The sequence below is a fragment of the Piliocolobus tephrosceles genome, unplaced genomic scaffold (genome assembly GCF_002776525.5).
Source record: "Piliocolobus tephrosceles isolate RC106 unplaced genomic scaffold, ASM277652v3 unscaffolded_19, whole genome shotgun sequence".
NCBI classification, from domain to species: domain Eukaryota; kingdom Metazoa; phylum Chordata; class Mammalia; order Primates; family Cercopithecidae; genus Piliocolobus; species Piliocolobus tephrosceles.
In genome coordinates, this window is record NW_022300975.1 from 2,514,754 (window position 1) to 2,531,507 (window position 16,754).

The 16,754-nt window shown below is 33.3% G+C and overlaps 1 protein-coding gene across 5 annotated transcripts in view; it reads right to left on the reverse strand.

Annotated features, from left to right (window-relative positions):
• Positions 1-16,754, reverse strand: part of LOC111543003 (E3 ubiquitin-protein ligase DZIP3) — a 109,308-nt gene that overhangs the window by 35,323 nt on the left and 57,231 nt on the right. For 4 of the 5 annotated variants that reach the window (XR_002731730.2, XM_023212734.2, XM_023212710.3 and 1 more), the window contains exons 13-21: positions 15,093-15,169; positions 12,847-13,464; positions 11,001-11,033; positions 9,498-9,667; positions 8,657-8,701; positions 5,451-5,476; positions 2,362-2,527; positions 834-929; positions 549-676 (exon numbers count right to left, since the gene is read on the reverse strand). Coding sequence is in view for 4 of the 5 variants with exons in the window: in XM_023212734.2 (XP_023068502.2) it covers positions 549-676; positions 834-929; positions 2,362-2,527; positions 5,451-5,476; positions 8,657-8,701; positions 9,498-9,667; positions 11,001-11,033; positions 12,847-13,464; positions 15,093-15,169 (1,359 nt within the window). In the remaining variant the exon portion in view is untranslated. The remainder of the gene's footprint in view (positions 1-548; positions 677-833; positions 930-2,361; positions 2,528-5,450; positions 5,477-8,656; positions 8,702-9,497; positions 9,668-11,000; positions 11,034-12,846; positions 13,465-15,092; positions 15,170-16,754) is intronic. The other variant, XM_023212749.3, reaches the window with a different exon arrangement.

Genomic DNA, 16,754 nt, shown 5'->3' on the forward strand with positions numbered 1-16,754 from the left:
GTTACTAATTTTTCCCTAAGTCAGTCAGAATTTTTGATCTGAAGGCATTTAATACTTCAGGTTTAGGAGAAAAGAGATTGGGGTAAGGGGGGAAAGAGGCTTCCCCAATCAATCAAACAAACATAAAGATTTGTTTTCAATCTCGCAGGCTTAGAATAGAAATGAGAGACCAACATAAAAATACACTCAACTGATTCCTTGGTGTCTTTAAGGAATGTACTCACATACTATAAAGAAACAGCCAATCATTGGTCACATTTTTACAAATTAGAGTCATGACCTGAAAGTTAATTATTTTTCTCATGTAATTCTATTATCTTCACACTTGTTCAGCCAATACATGAAAAGTTTGATATATAATGTGAGCAGCTGCTTATTTCTCAATCCAGTTGGCAAGACAAAATACGGTTGGTTTTTAAACAAGTGCAGTCTTGTGGTTAGAGTTCCTAATGTGTAGTCACAGTGCCATCTAGCGGTTACGCAGGGATTAACTATTAAAGATATGGAACAAACCCAGAATTTCCCTTTATCAAAAGATTTATACTTACTTGGAAACCTTATTGATTCCAAAAGCCACTTGTTGATTAAGAGACGCGATAATTTTGTCTTTCTTTTTCATCTGCATTTGGTTTTCTTGCCACCGAAAAGTCACTGTTCTCAACTGTCTTTTGAAATCCTGATCGATAAAAAATATTATTTCAGATAATTACGTTCAAGTCACCAGAAATTGAAAGAAAAAAGCAAACAAAGTTCTTTTCAAACAGAAAGCACCAGTAAGTTTAATATTTGAAATACTTCTCACTTTCCTCATATCTAATGGCAAAAATACTTACTTCACACTGATAGTGCAATTTATAAAGCTGCCTTTGACGAGCAAGCCTTTCCTTTTCAGTTTCTCCATAGTCTGTAGTGACTTTGCCAGCTGAGCCCTATTGAGCAAAGGAAATATGCATGTATTATTTTCCTCTAAAAAAACCACTAATATTTTAGATATCCGAAAGGGATTTCAAGTTGCCATCTAACTCCTTTCACGTTTTTTGTCTCAAGCCAAACACCCAATTTAGATAAACCCACCTCCCCTCAATTACAGCATTTAATAAACAGTACCAATTACTTGTCTGTTGCTGCTACTGCTGGATACCACTACCTGCATGCTTACCATTTCTTTAGCATTTTCTTTGTAATGCTTTTATGTTCTAAGAACAAAATGACGTAGGCAGTCATTATTTTCATTTTAGAGATGATAAAATAGTGAGTAACTTGCCCCAAATCACACAGACAGTAAGTGGAGGAGCCTGCATTCTAAGGCAGTCTTAATTGCCCACACACTTAATTATTACACTGTATCATTTGAGTTTAATGTTCAATTTATCTACTAGATTGTAAATATTATCCATAGATTGCCCTAGAGACTCTGTCTTAGCATAGCTCTTGACACAATACGTAGGTGATGAACGGGTTTTGAATAAATGAATAAACTTTTTGAAGATATGTGACATTTTAATTCTATCTTTTGAGTTCCCATAGTCTCATGGCTATAGAATGAAAACCAGAGATCCCATATTTAAACTGTAGTGTGATATCCAGAGCTAAGAATATGTCATTTCAGTTAAAATGTACATATTCTAATTAGGAGAAAAAAAGGTAGGACAATTATATGAATGTTGTACTATCAGCCAGGGAATCATTTGCACTAACTGTACCCTTAGACAATGAGTATTCCCACATATGACATACCACTATATTTAAACAGCAGAGCAGGTTATCATTGAATTCTCATTAGTAGGTAAAAAAAAATTGTTTTTAAAAAAATTATTTCATTTGCTGTTGAGCACTTAAATCGTGTTCACATGCCTCTTCACATACAGGTATATCATTCCAAGCAGTGACTACTACCAGGAACGGAGCCAGAAAAAAAAATGATTATACATCAATATTTTTTGTAGACGTTTCATGGTAACAATCATATTTAATTTTTAAAAATGAAAGCAGCTTTATATTACAAAACTGTTTTTCTCATGACATGTAATCTAGTAGGATTATGCTAGTCTTTTCTTTCCCTTTGTGGTATTTGAAAAACCTTTGCAAGAAATGCATTTGTAATTAACTTTGCCCTATATTTAAAGCCAGGAAATGGTTTGAGGGCTAAAGTGAAGTTTCCAGCTCCTACAGGTTCTTTGTTTTCTTATTCTATTTCCCTTCATATATCCCTCCTTACGTTTTATGTTTTTCTCTTTCTCCTCACAAACAGTATAAACCACTGGGCTTTTCAAAGGGTCCTCTGTTTAAAGAGTCACAGGAAAAACTCTAGATAACAAATGAATCTAAAAGAAGGCAGGCACCCTCTCTAATCATGCTTACCTGCTCTATCATGTCCAGAATATGCAATTCATCCAGGCTATAGAACTTGTCTTCCATTGCAGAATCCTCTTGAACATCACTTGCATCATCTTTTATAGGTCTACTGACTGAGTGTGGATTTGCTTGTTCTTTCTTCAACTGCTCTTCCTTTTCTACCATATATGGGCTGTAGTGGTGACATAATCAATGTGAGCTTTTACAATTAGTATAGTGATTTTCATCTAAGCTATTGCTTCCAAAGAGTATTATACTGGTTTCATAAGATGCTCAGCATTAGAAGGGTTCATGACCAAAGAAAGTTTGGATAGTGTTCATACTGAGTCTTTCTTTTGAAGATTCATAATTAGCATATTTAAGGTAGCACTCAATCAAGGTACCTATTTAATTCTGTTCATGCCACTGTTTTCAAGAACTATGACACTACAGAGTTCACTTTACAAATTATAACTAGTAACATCAGTTGCTTTAGAAAACAGTACTTTCAGAAATATTGGCAAGCACATCTGCTGTATTATTTTATCATCATAACATTCTTTGTTCCCCCTTAATTTTCTTGACAAGTAGGTTAGTTTAAGCAACTTCAGCGATTAGGTCCAATGTACGTTTAAATAGAGAGTTGAAAACAGCAATATAAAATAGACTGTAAAATGGAGGCTTCTTTTGTAACAGAACTTTTAACAAGAACTATAGTAATAACATGGATTTCAGTAACTACACTACTAACAGAGACCACTTTAAAAAAAAATGAAAATACTATATATATATACAATGGCAATTAACCAATTTCTACACTTTTTTCCTAAAATTTAATTGCATGCTACTGTCCTTTCACTTGGCCTACTACTTAGTAGCTCTAAATTTCCTTTCTAATCTCTTTGAATGACAACAAGAAATAGGAGTATTTTTACTTAGAGTGTGATATGACTCAATTTAACTAGTGAATAGAAACTCTAAGATACATTATTACTTTTTTAGAACACTTTTGAGATCTAGAAAACAATGAAATCTAATGCTTGTGGATTAGTTCATAAAATACTATATAAGCAGTAATTAGGTATTACTGAGGTATTCTAGAGTGACCCAAACATTCTGAAAAGTTCGATGAAATCAACTGCTTGTGTAGACCACTGATTCTCAAACTCAATTACTTTTCTACGCTACCTGAAGAGCTTTTAAAAATTAAATGTTTCCAGGCACACCTACAACTGTAAAAATATAAATGAATTTGTGTTTTTGAAAAGTTCACTAAGATTATTCCTAAATTTTTTAAAGTACACTCAGGCATTGCTTAACAACAAGGATATTTTCTGAGAAATGTGTCGTTAAGCGCTTTTGTCGTAACATATCATAGAGTGTTATTACACAAAACTAGATGGTATAGCCTACTACACATATTGCTTCGAGGCTACAAATCTGTTATAGCATATTACTGTACTGAATATGACAGGCAGTTGTAACAAGTATTTCTGTATTTAAACGTATCTAACATAGAAAAATTACAGTAAAAATACAATATAAAACATAAAATATTGTATACCTGTATAGGGCATTTACCATGAATGGAGCTTGTAGGACTGGATGATGCTCTGGGTGAGTCAGTGAACGAGTGGTGAGTACTGTATACTATTGTAGACTTTATAATAAACACCATAAACTTAGGCTACACTAAATTTATAAAAAGTAAAGTAATAGCACTACAATGTTATGATAGCTACACCACTACTAGGCAATAGGAATTTTTCAGCTTCATTATAATTTTATGGGACCAACATCATACCTGAGGTCTGTCCTTGATCAAAATGTTGTTATGCAGTACAAAACTATACAGTAACAGCTTTGAGATAATATAGGAAAATGTTCATATTTCTAAGATGTAAACTGAAGAATGAAGGGGTGAAATTACAAGGATGTTTGGGATTGAAAACACTTCAGTAGAGAACAAAATGTCAAAGGAAGTATGAAACAAATGTGAAAAACATAGATAATTGTTGAATCAGAGTTATAGGTATATATGTTATTATATATATACCATTCTCTTTACTTTTGTGTATATTTGAAAATTCTCATTTAAAGACAAAGCTTCCTAGATGATCTGATCATTATCCAGATTTGGATCCACTGTGTAAGCAAGATGAGCAAAGTGACTGATGACATTGTTTTATCTTTATTAAGCTATATTTACGGCATTTAGACACAGTCTAAAAACAAAACAAAACTATTGCTCCAGTGGTTCAACTTGTTGCCAAAGAAAGTGAAAATCCATTTTAAATGATGAACTATTTTATATATCAAGTGGATCACATTAATTGAAAATATCAACAAGTGATAGCTTTAAAGTTAACAAAATATGTTCTTGCTGCTGTTTTAAAGATATCTTACTTTATGTCCTCAGAATTCTCCAAAGTCACTACTACTCAATTAACAAACTTTTTGGTAGGAATAATGATCTCTTCATTAGACTGTCTCCATCCCTTCCTTCGTCTACTACACTGTTATTAATCATGCACAATACATGCAACATACAGTGATAATTTTGCCATTAAAATGTTTCCATTAAAGGTTCAAAATTCACTGTGAATAACTGGATTAAAAAAATGCAGGTTAAGTCTTAAAAACAACAAAGCCAAACTTTTTGGTAAAAGGGGTGACTGGGACATAACAAAACTAGATGGTATAGCCTACTACACACCTAGGCTATATGGCATAACCTATTGCTCCTAGGCTACAAACCTAGGAGTGATGCATCCTTTAAAATAGGTCTTAGTTGAGATTTGGTCTAGACTACAATGTTTAGACTAAGATACAGTCTAACTACAATATAGACTATATTTTAAAACGACTCAAGTAGCCTTACAGAAAAATGGTAGGAGGTTCTATTCTTCCAAAGCAAATGATAATTAAACATTAAATGATTGTTTAACTTTTTTGTTACTTCCTATAAAAAAGCAGCAACTTATTAATTATTAAGACAAGGAACTATCCTTCTTCTCTTAGAAAACTTCCCAAAGGAAGGAAGCCTGTGTCGTATTAGGAAAGTATGCCTTAAAAATACTAAGAAAAACTTAAAAATTAAATAAACTAATACTTACACCTGGTCTTCTTTTGAGTCTTTGTTCTGAAAAATAACCTAAGAATTAGTAATCTATATCAACTATATCAAAACAACATAATAGTAATATAATTACATTTAGGTCAGTGTTTCTCAAAAAAATTTTGATCATAACTAAAGAAATATATATCACGATGTCATATGCACTTACACATATACTTTTATACCTAAGTATAAAACTGAAATATAAGTTCCACGAAGTAAAACTTATTCATATTGTATGTGATGAACTCTAGTATTTTTTATTCCTATTTATTTTATTTCCTTTTTTTAAAATGGCAGCTGTGATCTATCAACTTGGTCTTATAATCTACTGAGTCTTGAAACATGACTTCAAAATCACTGATTCAGATGAGAGGTGAGTATTGGAGATGTGTTTGTACCTATTGATACACCTTTGGACACAATGTATATAATTCCAATTTATTCCTACACTAACTACAAGGGTTCATGAAAACCTATATATAAGGAGAAATCAGACAGATACATTAAGAATCTCACAGAAAAAGAAGTGTTAAGATCACATTTGAAAAAAATCTTAAAGTCCTAAATTTCATGTTCATTAAAATAAAACTATAAAGGCAGCATACCAAATAAAGGTAGTATCGATGGCATTTAACACGCATTAAACTAAGAGTATTACAGTATTAATTTCTACCATCTCTTGCATACAAGAAACTTCAGGGTCTCCTTCTCTATAGATACAATGCTGTATGTACAAATTTGTTTAGCTTTCTTGTCTGTATACTAAGATTTTTGTGTTTCAGCATCTGTCCTTATGCTTAATGTCCAGTAATGTCCAGTACCAATTTGATTCTATGTTTTAGAATTATTGACTCCTGCCTTTGCTCTAGTGTACTTGAATACCTGAGTTGAAAAGACTTGATTGTTCACAATAAACACATCTAGCATAATGGATTATTTCTCAAATTCCCTTTTGGCTCTTCCCATGACAACTTTATGCATGAATGTATCAGCTTCGTATGGCTGATACATTCATTGGCATAAAGTGAGATTGGCCAAGGTCACCCAATTTGATGACCTGGATTTATTTCCTGTCATGTTTCCTTTTTCCCAACACTTCATCACAGGTCTTCTATTCTTTTGCCCAACTTAACACTGAGTGGAGGATGTGAGGATCTTATTAACCCCCAAAAGAGTAATTTATAATTTGGATATATTAGAAGCCAAATACTAAATACTTAACTGAAGAAAGAGAACATATAGAGCGGCTACAAAGTTCCTATACATACTAGTTAGAAGTTATCTGTACTGCCCCTCTATTTGCTATACAAATTTTACTTTTCCTTCATATTCTTTCAGAGAGTCCCTGATAGGTATTTTTAGAATGTAAGTCAGACATATTATGTAATAAAATAAGTAAAAGAGGACACAGTTTCACTCATGGAGACTTTGTCAGCACTGTAGAACACAAGCAAATTTCTACATGCTAGAGTTTTTCATGAGAACTTCTAGTTAGAGAGTTTAGTTGATTTTACTTTTTTTTTGTTTGTTTTTGAGATGGAGTCAGTCTCCCTCTGGTTGGCTTCACTTTTTATAACTGGTTGCTTTGCACTATAACTAGACAATTCTTTGTGCCTACAATATAGGAACTGATTATTTGAATAAGACTATTCCATATGAAGTAATAATATGTATAAATTTTTAGCATTTCATAGGTCCTAGGACATTTTTTAGGTCCCACTTTAAAATTTAGGTAAAAGATATAAGATCTCTCTTTTAATGTCCACATTTTATCTTGATAAAATTATCTTATTTCAGAAAGTATTTTAACTTTACTTAATAATATAAATTGAAGAAAACCTTAGGATGTTAAAGAAACAAAAGTTCCTAGATATTTGCTAACATTTAATTTAAAAAATTAATATTACTAGTCACGAATTTTTGAGTGGTGTAATTATATTTATAATAACAAATATATTATTTCTAGTTGTGTTTGTTCCCTTTTTAATTTCAATTTGAAGTAGAAATGGGATTTTAACTAAAATTTGAGAACTTAAGCATTACCATATTTTAATTTTATGGCAGTAAAGGCAAGACACACTATATGCCCTTGCAACTTAGTTTGGTGGTTTGACAGCTGTGAATTTACTTGGACAGTTTTATGTAGTATTAGACCCATGACTTACCAATACTTTGGCAAAAATTAAAAATATCATCAAAATAACAAATTAGTTTGTTTTATCAGATAAGAACTGTCTAAAAGTAAGGAAAAATATCCATACTCATGTCTTTAAAAAATAAAATTTAACTTTCATAACTTTTAAGTAAAATAAATTATAATAAATGATTGTTAAATATAACAATGATATTTTACTTATCAGATTCGCATATAAATTCTTTTTTAAATCTTGACTTCATTAGTATTTTACAAATTCATCTTCATTGTCTTAAGTTTCATTAATGATTACAATTCGTTTACACTTCCCAATGACTAACAACATGGGCTTACCAGATTGTGGTTGGGCAAATATCCTCATTCAATTTATAATATACAGAATATATCAAGATTTTAAAAATATTTTTCAGGCTAGAAAACAATGTTTTTTCACCACAAAGTTGCATAACATGGTGGTTATCTATATGCTTGATTACAAAAAGACATGTGGCTTTCCCTTATAGTTTTCCTAGCAATTAAGAGACTCACTGCTAAAACTGTGCTAGATACTGACTTGTATCTAGCAACTGACAAATACCAAAGCAGCAGCAATGCAAGAGGTTTGTATTTGTACCTTTTTGTGCACATTATTGCATTTTTGGCATAGTCTCAGACAAAAAAAAAATCAAGATTTCTTAAAAGGTTTGAAAGCTGCTTCTAAACATATCAATAAAGATATGACAAAGAGCTGTTCTTAAAACAATGAGTACTCATGTTAAAAATAAGTGGTATGTAGAAATTAATGAAATTTTCATGTGACTAATTCAGTCTATATTTATATATGCAAATGTATAAATTACAATTTAGGGAAATATGAAATACAATTTCATACTTGAAAATCATTCAGGATATAACATATGCAGACTTCTCTATAATCATATATTCAGTAAGCTATTGAATCATTTGTGTTATATGTCTATTTTAACTAATTTAAGTTCTAACAATGAATTCATATATTTAATCAAGTGTTCATAATCAGTTATTATAATGCTATTATAATCTCTTACCTTTTTATTCTTAGTCTTTTTCTTTTTCCTTTGTTTACTCTTAACCTAGTAGATAAAAAATTATTTATTAAATACGTAATTCAAACTGTCCAATGGGTTATTTTGCAAAATATGTTTCTCTAACCACTAAGATCTTTTGTTTTTAATATTATAGATATTTCTTTCTAGATTCTATGGAAACAATTATTTTTGTTTTCATCATTTTTATCTTAATCCTAGTCTTCTGTCCTTAAATAATCACTGATGAATAAAGGAACGACACATAATGTCAATAAGTAGGTTACTAATAGAAGTTCACAGATGCTCACTTACACACATGGATGTGAGTAACAAAGGAGGAAGGTACTTTTTAAAAAGCAACATATTCATGCCTATAAGATGAAAGATCTAAGAAGAATTTAGTGACTATATAATAACCATTACCACTTATTTGTAAAGAAATATGGAGATTCCATTCTGGATGATTTACATTCTACCTCTGTGCAAACAGTCTTGAAATATCCCACTTTTCTCTTCCTTTCTTTCCTCTCTATTTTAGACTATACTTTCTTCTACTTTCTAATACCTTCCCATATCCACCTCAATTGGGATTAAAAAAAAATTACAATCTAGCATAATGCTTGCCATGTAAGTATTTAAGAAATGATGGCAAAATAAATTGTTATGGCAGGAAAGATTATGGAAGGAAGTACTGAGGAAAGGACCATTCCAATTCAAGCTCTATATAAACACTACGAAAATATAAGCTAAAATTATCTGGGATGCTTTAACTACAGCACATGCAACAAATGAAAGGCCCAGAATAAGTTCTTCTAACTCAAATATTAATGAGAGCTTATACTTCCTGGAGATCTTTAAGAGATTCTGTTGAAGATTCACTGGGTATTGAGGCCCCATCTTTATTAAGTTCTGCAAACTGTATTTCAGGGTTTGATTTCACATTTATATTGTACTCCATGAGAGGTGGACTTAGTTCTTCTTCCTCATTCTGTAACTCTTCTATTTCAATACCTAAACATTAAAGACAAAATTCTCAAAATCTAGATGAAAGCACTTTCAGCTTATCAATATTAAAATGTTTGCCAAAAAAGCAACATTCACAAAATAGAAATAAAAGATATCTTACTCTTTTCAATTACTCGATGAAAATGTGTTCATTTATCAATTACCAAATAATATGTGCAAACACCAGCCTGCAACTAATCAGTATGAACCTGAGTGCTATGTTACCTACTGGAATCTTAGGTAGACTCTAGATATTAGATACTCTAGAACTTAAGTAGACTCTAAATACTAACATTTTGCATGTCCTGACCTTGATTCTATTAATACTTCAACTCATATTATTTTAGCACATATATCTGAAATATAAAGAATAAGAAGATAGAAGATCTATTTTTTCTGTTTTCTTTCTTTTTCATAAGAGGGGTGTGAGCCCCCTATTATGTGACCTTTTCTTTGAGACTTTGCTCCTTGATACTGGCCCAGAGACTCAGTCTCAAAACTTGTGGACTTTGTCTGACTGGTCTCAGAGAGTCCAGCATTTTATCCCAAACAAATCTGTGGTGGTGTATTTTTAAGTATAATTTTAATTGAAGAATATTAATTGCACTTAAAAAAAACAACAGCACAAAAATGGAAATAAAAAAATTACAACATCACCTGGCAAAAAAAGTATATAGCTATAAACAATAGACAGACTAAATGAAGTTATACACGCTAAACAACAAACAGAGAAAGCAGGAAGGTATTTTTTGCCTGCTAAGTTTCTGTGACTAAAACGTTAGAACATAATCTTTGGGAAAATCCTGGAGCACATGCACTAAGCCAAAGGCAGAATAAAGCTCATTCTTGATTCAGCAGATCAGTGGCAATTTGATCACATGATTTTCCAATTTCTTTTTTTTTTGGAGACTGAGTCTTGCTCTGTCACCCAAGGTGGAGTGCAGTGGCATGATCTTGGCTAACTGCAACCTCTGCCTTCTGCGTTCAAGCGATTTTCCTGTCTCAGCCTCCTGAGTAGCTGGGACTACAGGCACCCGCCACCACACCTGGCTAGTTTTTGTATTTTTAGTAGAGATGGGGTTTCACCATGTTGGCCAGGATGGTCTCGATCTCCTGACCTTGTGATCCACCTGCCTCCGCCTCCCAAAGTACAGGGATTATGGGCGTGAGCCACTGTGCCTGGCCCAAGTTCTTCACAATTATAGTTTATCATTTAGTTTATCTGATCAAATAAAAATTCCATAGGTATCTCTTGTTAAAAAGTCATTTACACATTTTATTTTTAAATATATTTACTTAAAATACTTAAAATATACATTTTATTTTTAAATATACTTACGCTGACTGCCTGTTATTGACTGTAGAGCAATTCCTATAATACATAAAGAAAAATTTTAGATGTACAATTGCAACAAATGAATGTCTGGCTAGGATTAAGAAAAGGCAGAATATTTTTATATTGCACAAATTTATTCTATAAGTAACTGGAAAAATAACCAGCTTTGCTCATCAATCCAGTTTAGACAAGACACAATCTTTATCACATAAAGGTTATAAACCCATGATTAGAGAAAAAAAAGTAAACAAAAATGTGGTATCACAGATAAAGCCTAGAACACAAGCACTTTAAACCAAGCAACAAATACTTTTGTTTACAGTCTAAGGCCATGAAACAATAGTTAATTACACAGCAAACCTCCATTGAAAGTTGGGACCTTTTTAGCAATCTGATTTATCCAGATCAGCACTTGCTCTCCTTGCCCATTAATACTGAGCACTACAATGTGTATCAGGCTGTGTTAAGCTCCAGAGATTGAATGGTGAAGAAAAAAAGGACAATCTTCATGGAGATTTAGTGGGATGATGGATGTTAATCAAATTATCAGATATCCAAATAAAAAGCAACTATAATAGCTGAGGAAAGAAATATAAGATGGTAAGAAAGCCTCTAGTAAAGGGACTTGACCAATAAGCTCTTCTGACTGCTTGAGTAAGAACTGCTTAAAATACTTTGAATTGAATGGGTGCTCAAAACTCTTTCTCAAATACTCTATTCTCGTGAATTATTTAAAATCCTAATAGAGTAAATGTATTTTTTAAAACCCTAATTTATAAGTTAAAAATTCTTGCCTGACTTTCTTATATACCAAACTCAGTGTCCTCTTCTTTCATTCTTAGATTATGCAAGAAAACAAAGGTATTCCAGAGCCTTAGTAAATACCAGGACTGAAATTGGGCACAGCAATTATCTCTGAAGAAAACCTGGACCAGTTCACTAGAAACTTGTACAATTGTGTTTATATAGCATCAATGTGGTCATCAGTTGTTCACTGGGCTGTAAATTACTTGGGACCAGGAAGTCATCCTGAATAGCACAGCAGGGTTTCAGAAATGTTGTCATGTCTTGAACTCTGCTTTCCAAAAGAATAGCTGAGAAGGTATCCTGAGATGTGGGAGAGGAGGTCTGAAGTCTTTTCCATATCAATAGACAAGTTGGGGAATGGCCAATACAAACACTTGCCTGAACGTTACCTGATTTTTAAAATTACCTACAGCCTACGAATAGCTGCTAAAATTGTAAACTAAAAAAGGTTCTGCTAGAAAGTAGAAGAAACATACATCCACACTGTCTAAACAAACATCTTTGAAACCACACAGTACCTATATGTCATGGTTTTAGACTTTACTAATTTTGGAGAATAAAACTCCACTTAATGTGATAAAACTCTACTTAAAAGTCTTCAACGATTTCTGTCTGAAAAATGTGAACTCCTCCATGTGACAAAAAAATCCTCTTGAATGTACCTTATGAACTCTCTCCTAATCTCAATAAAGCCAACCTTTTTTAGTTGCCTGCAGTATATTTTTATGTTTCTATACGTTTATTTTTGTTTCCCTCTGAAACATCCTTCTCAATCTTTTTCACCTGGCTAATTTCTGCACACCATTAATAGTTCTTTAACCATCACACTCTCCAGAAAGCTTTTTTGGACTCCTTCAGCCTAGGATTTCCCATGGTATTCTGGAAACATCTCTAGCACTATAATTTCTATTACCCTCCTGATGAGTCCATTTTCCCAAAACCATGAACTCACTGAATCTCTTGCCCTTTGCACTGTGCCTGGCACAGAGTAGACATTCAATCAACGGAAGTTTATTGGCTGAAGTAAATAATCACTTAGTACCTTGTTGATAGCAGGATAACATCCTCTGTATGATTTCTGGTACTGGTATGCCTAGGTAGATGGATAGCTGATGGTAATCAAGGGAGATATTCTCAATGGGATTCTCCTTCACTTTGTCAATATCCTCTTGCTTCATCCCAAGGCGCAGAAGAATATCTGAAACTTTTTTCCAAATTGAACTGAACTGTGACTCAGTGAGACCATTCATCAAAATCTCACTAAGGAGGATATCCCTGTATTTGCACAGTCGCAGGATGTCTGCGGATTTAGAGATGTCAGAAGATGGCGGTTCCATATTCCATCCTTTTTTGGGTGCAGGGAACACATTCAAATGTTTTATAAGAGCTAATAGGAGGCATAAGTCAAACTGTTTGGATTGTGGTAACTCCTTGTTTGGAGGATAAAGCAGATGCCATGATCCACCCAAAGGATGATTGGTCCAAAGATGGTTATAGTAGGATTCCAGCACATTCTTGTGTATAAGAAGCTCTTTTTTCAAAAGAGGGGGTGGCATAGCCTCATCAAATATTTGCCGAACAATGTCAGTACCAGAAATAATAATTATATGAAGCAGATGATAGAAATAATTATAATCAAGCTTGAAGATAGGCATTTCATCTGAAAATAAATTTTGGAAAGTCAAGACATTCTACATTAATTCTCTTTTTCTATTTTGTCTCTCACATTATATCCTAAGCTCCTGCAGGATAAAAACTATTCCAAAAGAATGAAGGATAGTACAGGGCTTTGCCACAGCCAGTGCTCAATTAGCATGCTGCTTTCTCTCTGTCAAAACATCTAAAAAAAACATGTTCCCAAGCAAAAGTAATAAGAAAGACTAATCACCACAGAAGTCTTTCAATCATCCAAGGTTTTGTTCAAGTAAATGATCTTTGGCAACAAAATGACATCACAGTATTAGGTCTTTAAAAACTCTGAAATTTGCCAAGAATGCTAATTGTCAATGTTTAACTATACTTTACATAAACAATTATACTTTATCCTAATCAGCACTGTCCAACAGAATATCGTGTGATAAAATGTTTTATATTTGCACTAATACTCATTGAGCACTGGAAATGCTGCTTGGGTGACTAAGGAACTGAATTTTCAATTTAATTTTAATTAATTTAAATTTAAGCAGGCACATACAGCTAGGGACTACTATACCAGATAGGTCAGATCTATATCAAGAAATGTCAAAAGATCTAGCTCCTTGCTACTCAAAGGGTAGCCCAGAGACCAGCAGCATCAAGCATCCACCTGAGAGCCTGTTAGAAAAGCACAGTCTCAGGCCCCACTCCAGACCTACTGAATTGAAATCTGCCTTTTAACAAAATTGCCAGATATATATCAAATATATGTATAATGTTTGAGAAATTCTGATTTAATAAACCTCATCTTCTCACTCCCTCAAAAAAAGAGGTAGGTATTTCATCAATAACATGGAATAAGGCATGAAACTGAACTATTTGGTATTTTCCTGTTTTAATAGTGCTTTCAAAGGAGAAAAGTGGGCTGAGGTGAATTAGAAAGTACTAATAATTTGGTATACGATGGCATTTGGTGTTATATGGATATCAAAATATGTGTTTCTCACAAAATGCAGCTTTATTTTATCCTTCAAGATTCTATGTTTCAAGAGATTTATTAAATTAACATTTTTGCTTGAAATACTCGATATACACTGTGGAGGCAAAGTTAAAAAGCTAATGACACAGGGAGCTTTCTTTGGGTTACCAAATACAAAGTTGGCTGGACTGCCACCAAACTATTCTTCCATGGGCCCACGGTCCCTTAATTAAGGTCTCCAGGTTCTGGGTAGGGCATTTTCTAGCACACTCCTAAAAAGCTGGCAGCTAAGTTTAGAGTACTTGGCCTCAAACTCAAAATGTGCATTCCTTTCATGTAAGGGTACTCTAATGCTTGCTCTATTAAGAAGGAATGCAACAAGGGAAGGAAGGGTTGGTAGAAAACCTCTGCTGGAACACAATCCCGTGGTATAGTCACAGTTATGCACCAGACCTAGCAAGCCTCTCTATAGGATGCCAAGGTAATGTGAGATCCATACATCTGCTGATCTTCCTGTCTGTGATTTCCAGCCTACACCAAGTGCTGGTATAACCCCAAGCTCAGTGAATGACAAACACAGTAAAGATGTGGTTGTTAATGGCATGAAAGTTGACAGAGAAGTCAAAAATTTTAACATACTTTTCAACAGAAGGCATATAAAAATAAAATAATACCTTTTGTATTAAATTTTAAACTGATCTTCGGTCTTATATCAGTATCAGTTATTTTCAGAGATATCAACTTTTTATAACTGCAAATGGAAAAAAATTAAGTTATAGTGGAAATAAAATAATGTGAAAGTCAGTCAAGATTTCTAGTATGAGCATGGCTAAGTAACTATTTTCATCTTCTACTCCTAGAAATAATTCAAGAAGGAGAAAAAATAATGAACAAATAGAGCTCACCAACAATGAAAACCCTACACTGTCACTTTCATTGGAATGATCAAGTAAGCAGTATTGCCAGATTTCATACTAAAACTATCATATTACAAACTTCCTTGCAAAAAGGATGTGTGGTAGCGGAAAAAAAGGAAAGAAAGCTTTTCATTGTAAGACAAAAAAAAAAAAAAAAAAACAAAACAAAAAACAAGCAAGCAAACAGAAAAATAGCAAACCTAGAAGTCCTCCCTGGACCTCTCTTCACCATATAATATTTTTGGCAATAACTATTCCAAGAAAACCCAACACATTTAACACCTACTGATTAAAAACAATAAAGATGCTAGTAGAACATCAATACAAATAATTAGAAAAATAAAAAATAAAGTAGCAAAATGTATTAACTAGAATAAGCACTAGGGGCCGGGCACGGTGGCTCAAGCCTGTAATCTCAGCACTTTGGGAGGCCGAGACGGGCGGATCATGAGGTCAGGAGATTGAGACCATCCTGGCTAACACGGTGAAACCCCGTCTCTACTAAAAATACAAAAAACTAGCCGGGCGAGGTGGCGGCGCCTGTAGTCCCAACTACTCGGGAGGCTGAGGCAGGAGAATGGCGTAAACCCGGGAGGCGGAGCTTGCAGTGAGCTGAGATCCGGCCACTGCACTCCAGCCTGGGTGACAGAGCGAGACTCCATCTCAAAAAAAAAAAAAAAAAAAAAAAAAAGCACTAGGTAAATGCTGCCATTGAACAGATGGCTTGGCTTTGAAATGAACCACGGAAAACAAAACAAAAAAATACTGGACAACAACGTTACAATGTAAGCTTAATGAGGAAAGGGATTTTGGTGGTGGCTGTTTGTTATTGTTAACTGATTTTTATCTCCAGTACCACTGTAACACTGTTAGTTGCACATTACATTGAAAAAATGTAAAAGTCTGACAATATGAAGTCATTGGCAAAGATACTGAGTAAAAGGTATTTCCCATACTGTTGGTGGGGAGTGTACATTTGTAAAACCACGCTGGAAAACAATTTGGCAAAAGCTAGTAAAGTTACAGATATATACAGGTGGCCTAGCAATTCTACTTTTAGGTATATATTCTGGAAAATTTTCTGCTCATAATGACCTAGCGACATGTACAAGAGTGTTCACTGCAAAACTACTGTTAGAGCCAGGACCTAGAAATAAACATCTGTTAATGGCAGAATGATTAAATTAGTGAAGCAATAAAAATGAAAACTCTAAAACTGTAATAGTAAGAATGGAATCACACTAAACATGATTTTAAAATGCATAAAATGAATGTTTCCACATATAATGTTCAAAACAGAAAAAATTAAACTACACTTACAAGTAACATTATGTAATTTATAAAGTAAGCAGAAGTAAAACATATTAAAACAATAGCACAAAAGAGGGAAGAAATGAAAATCTATTATTGTAAGGTGTA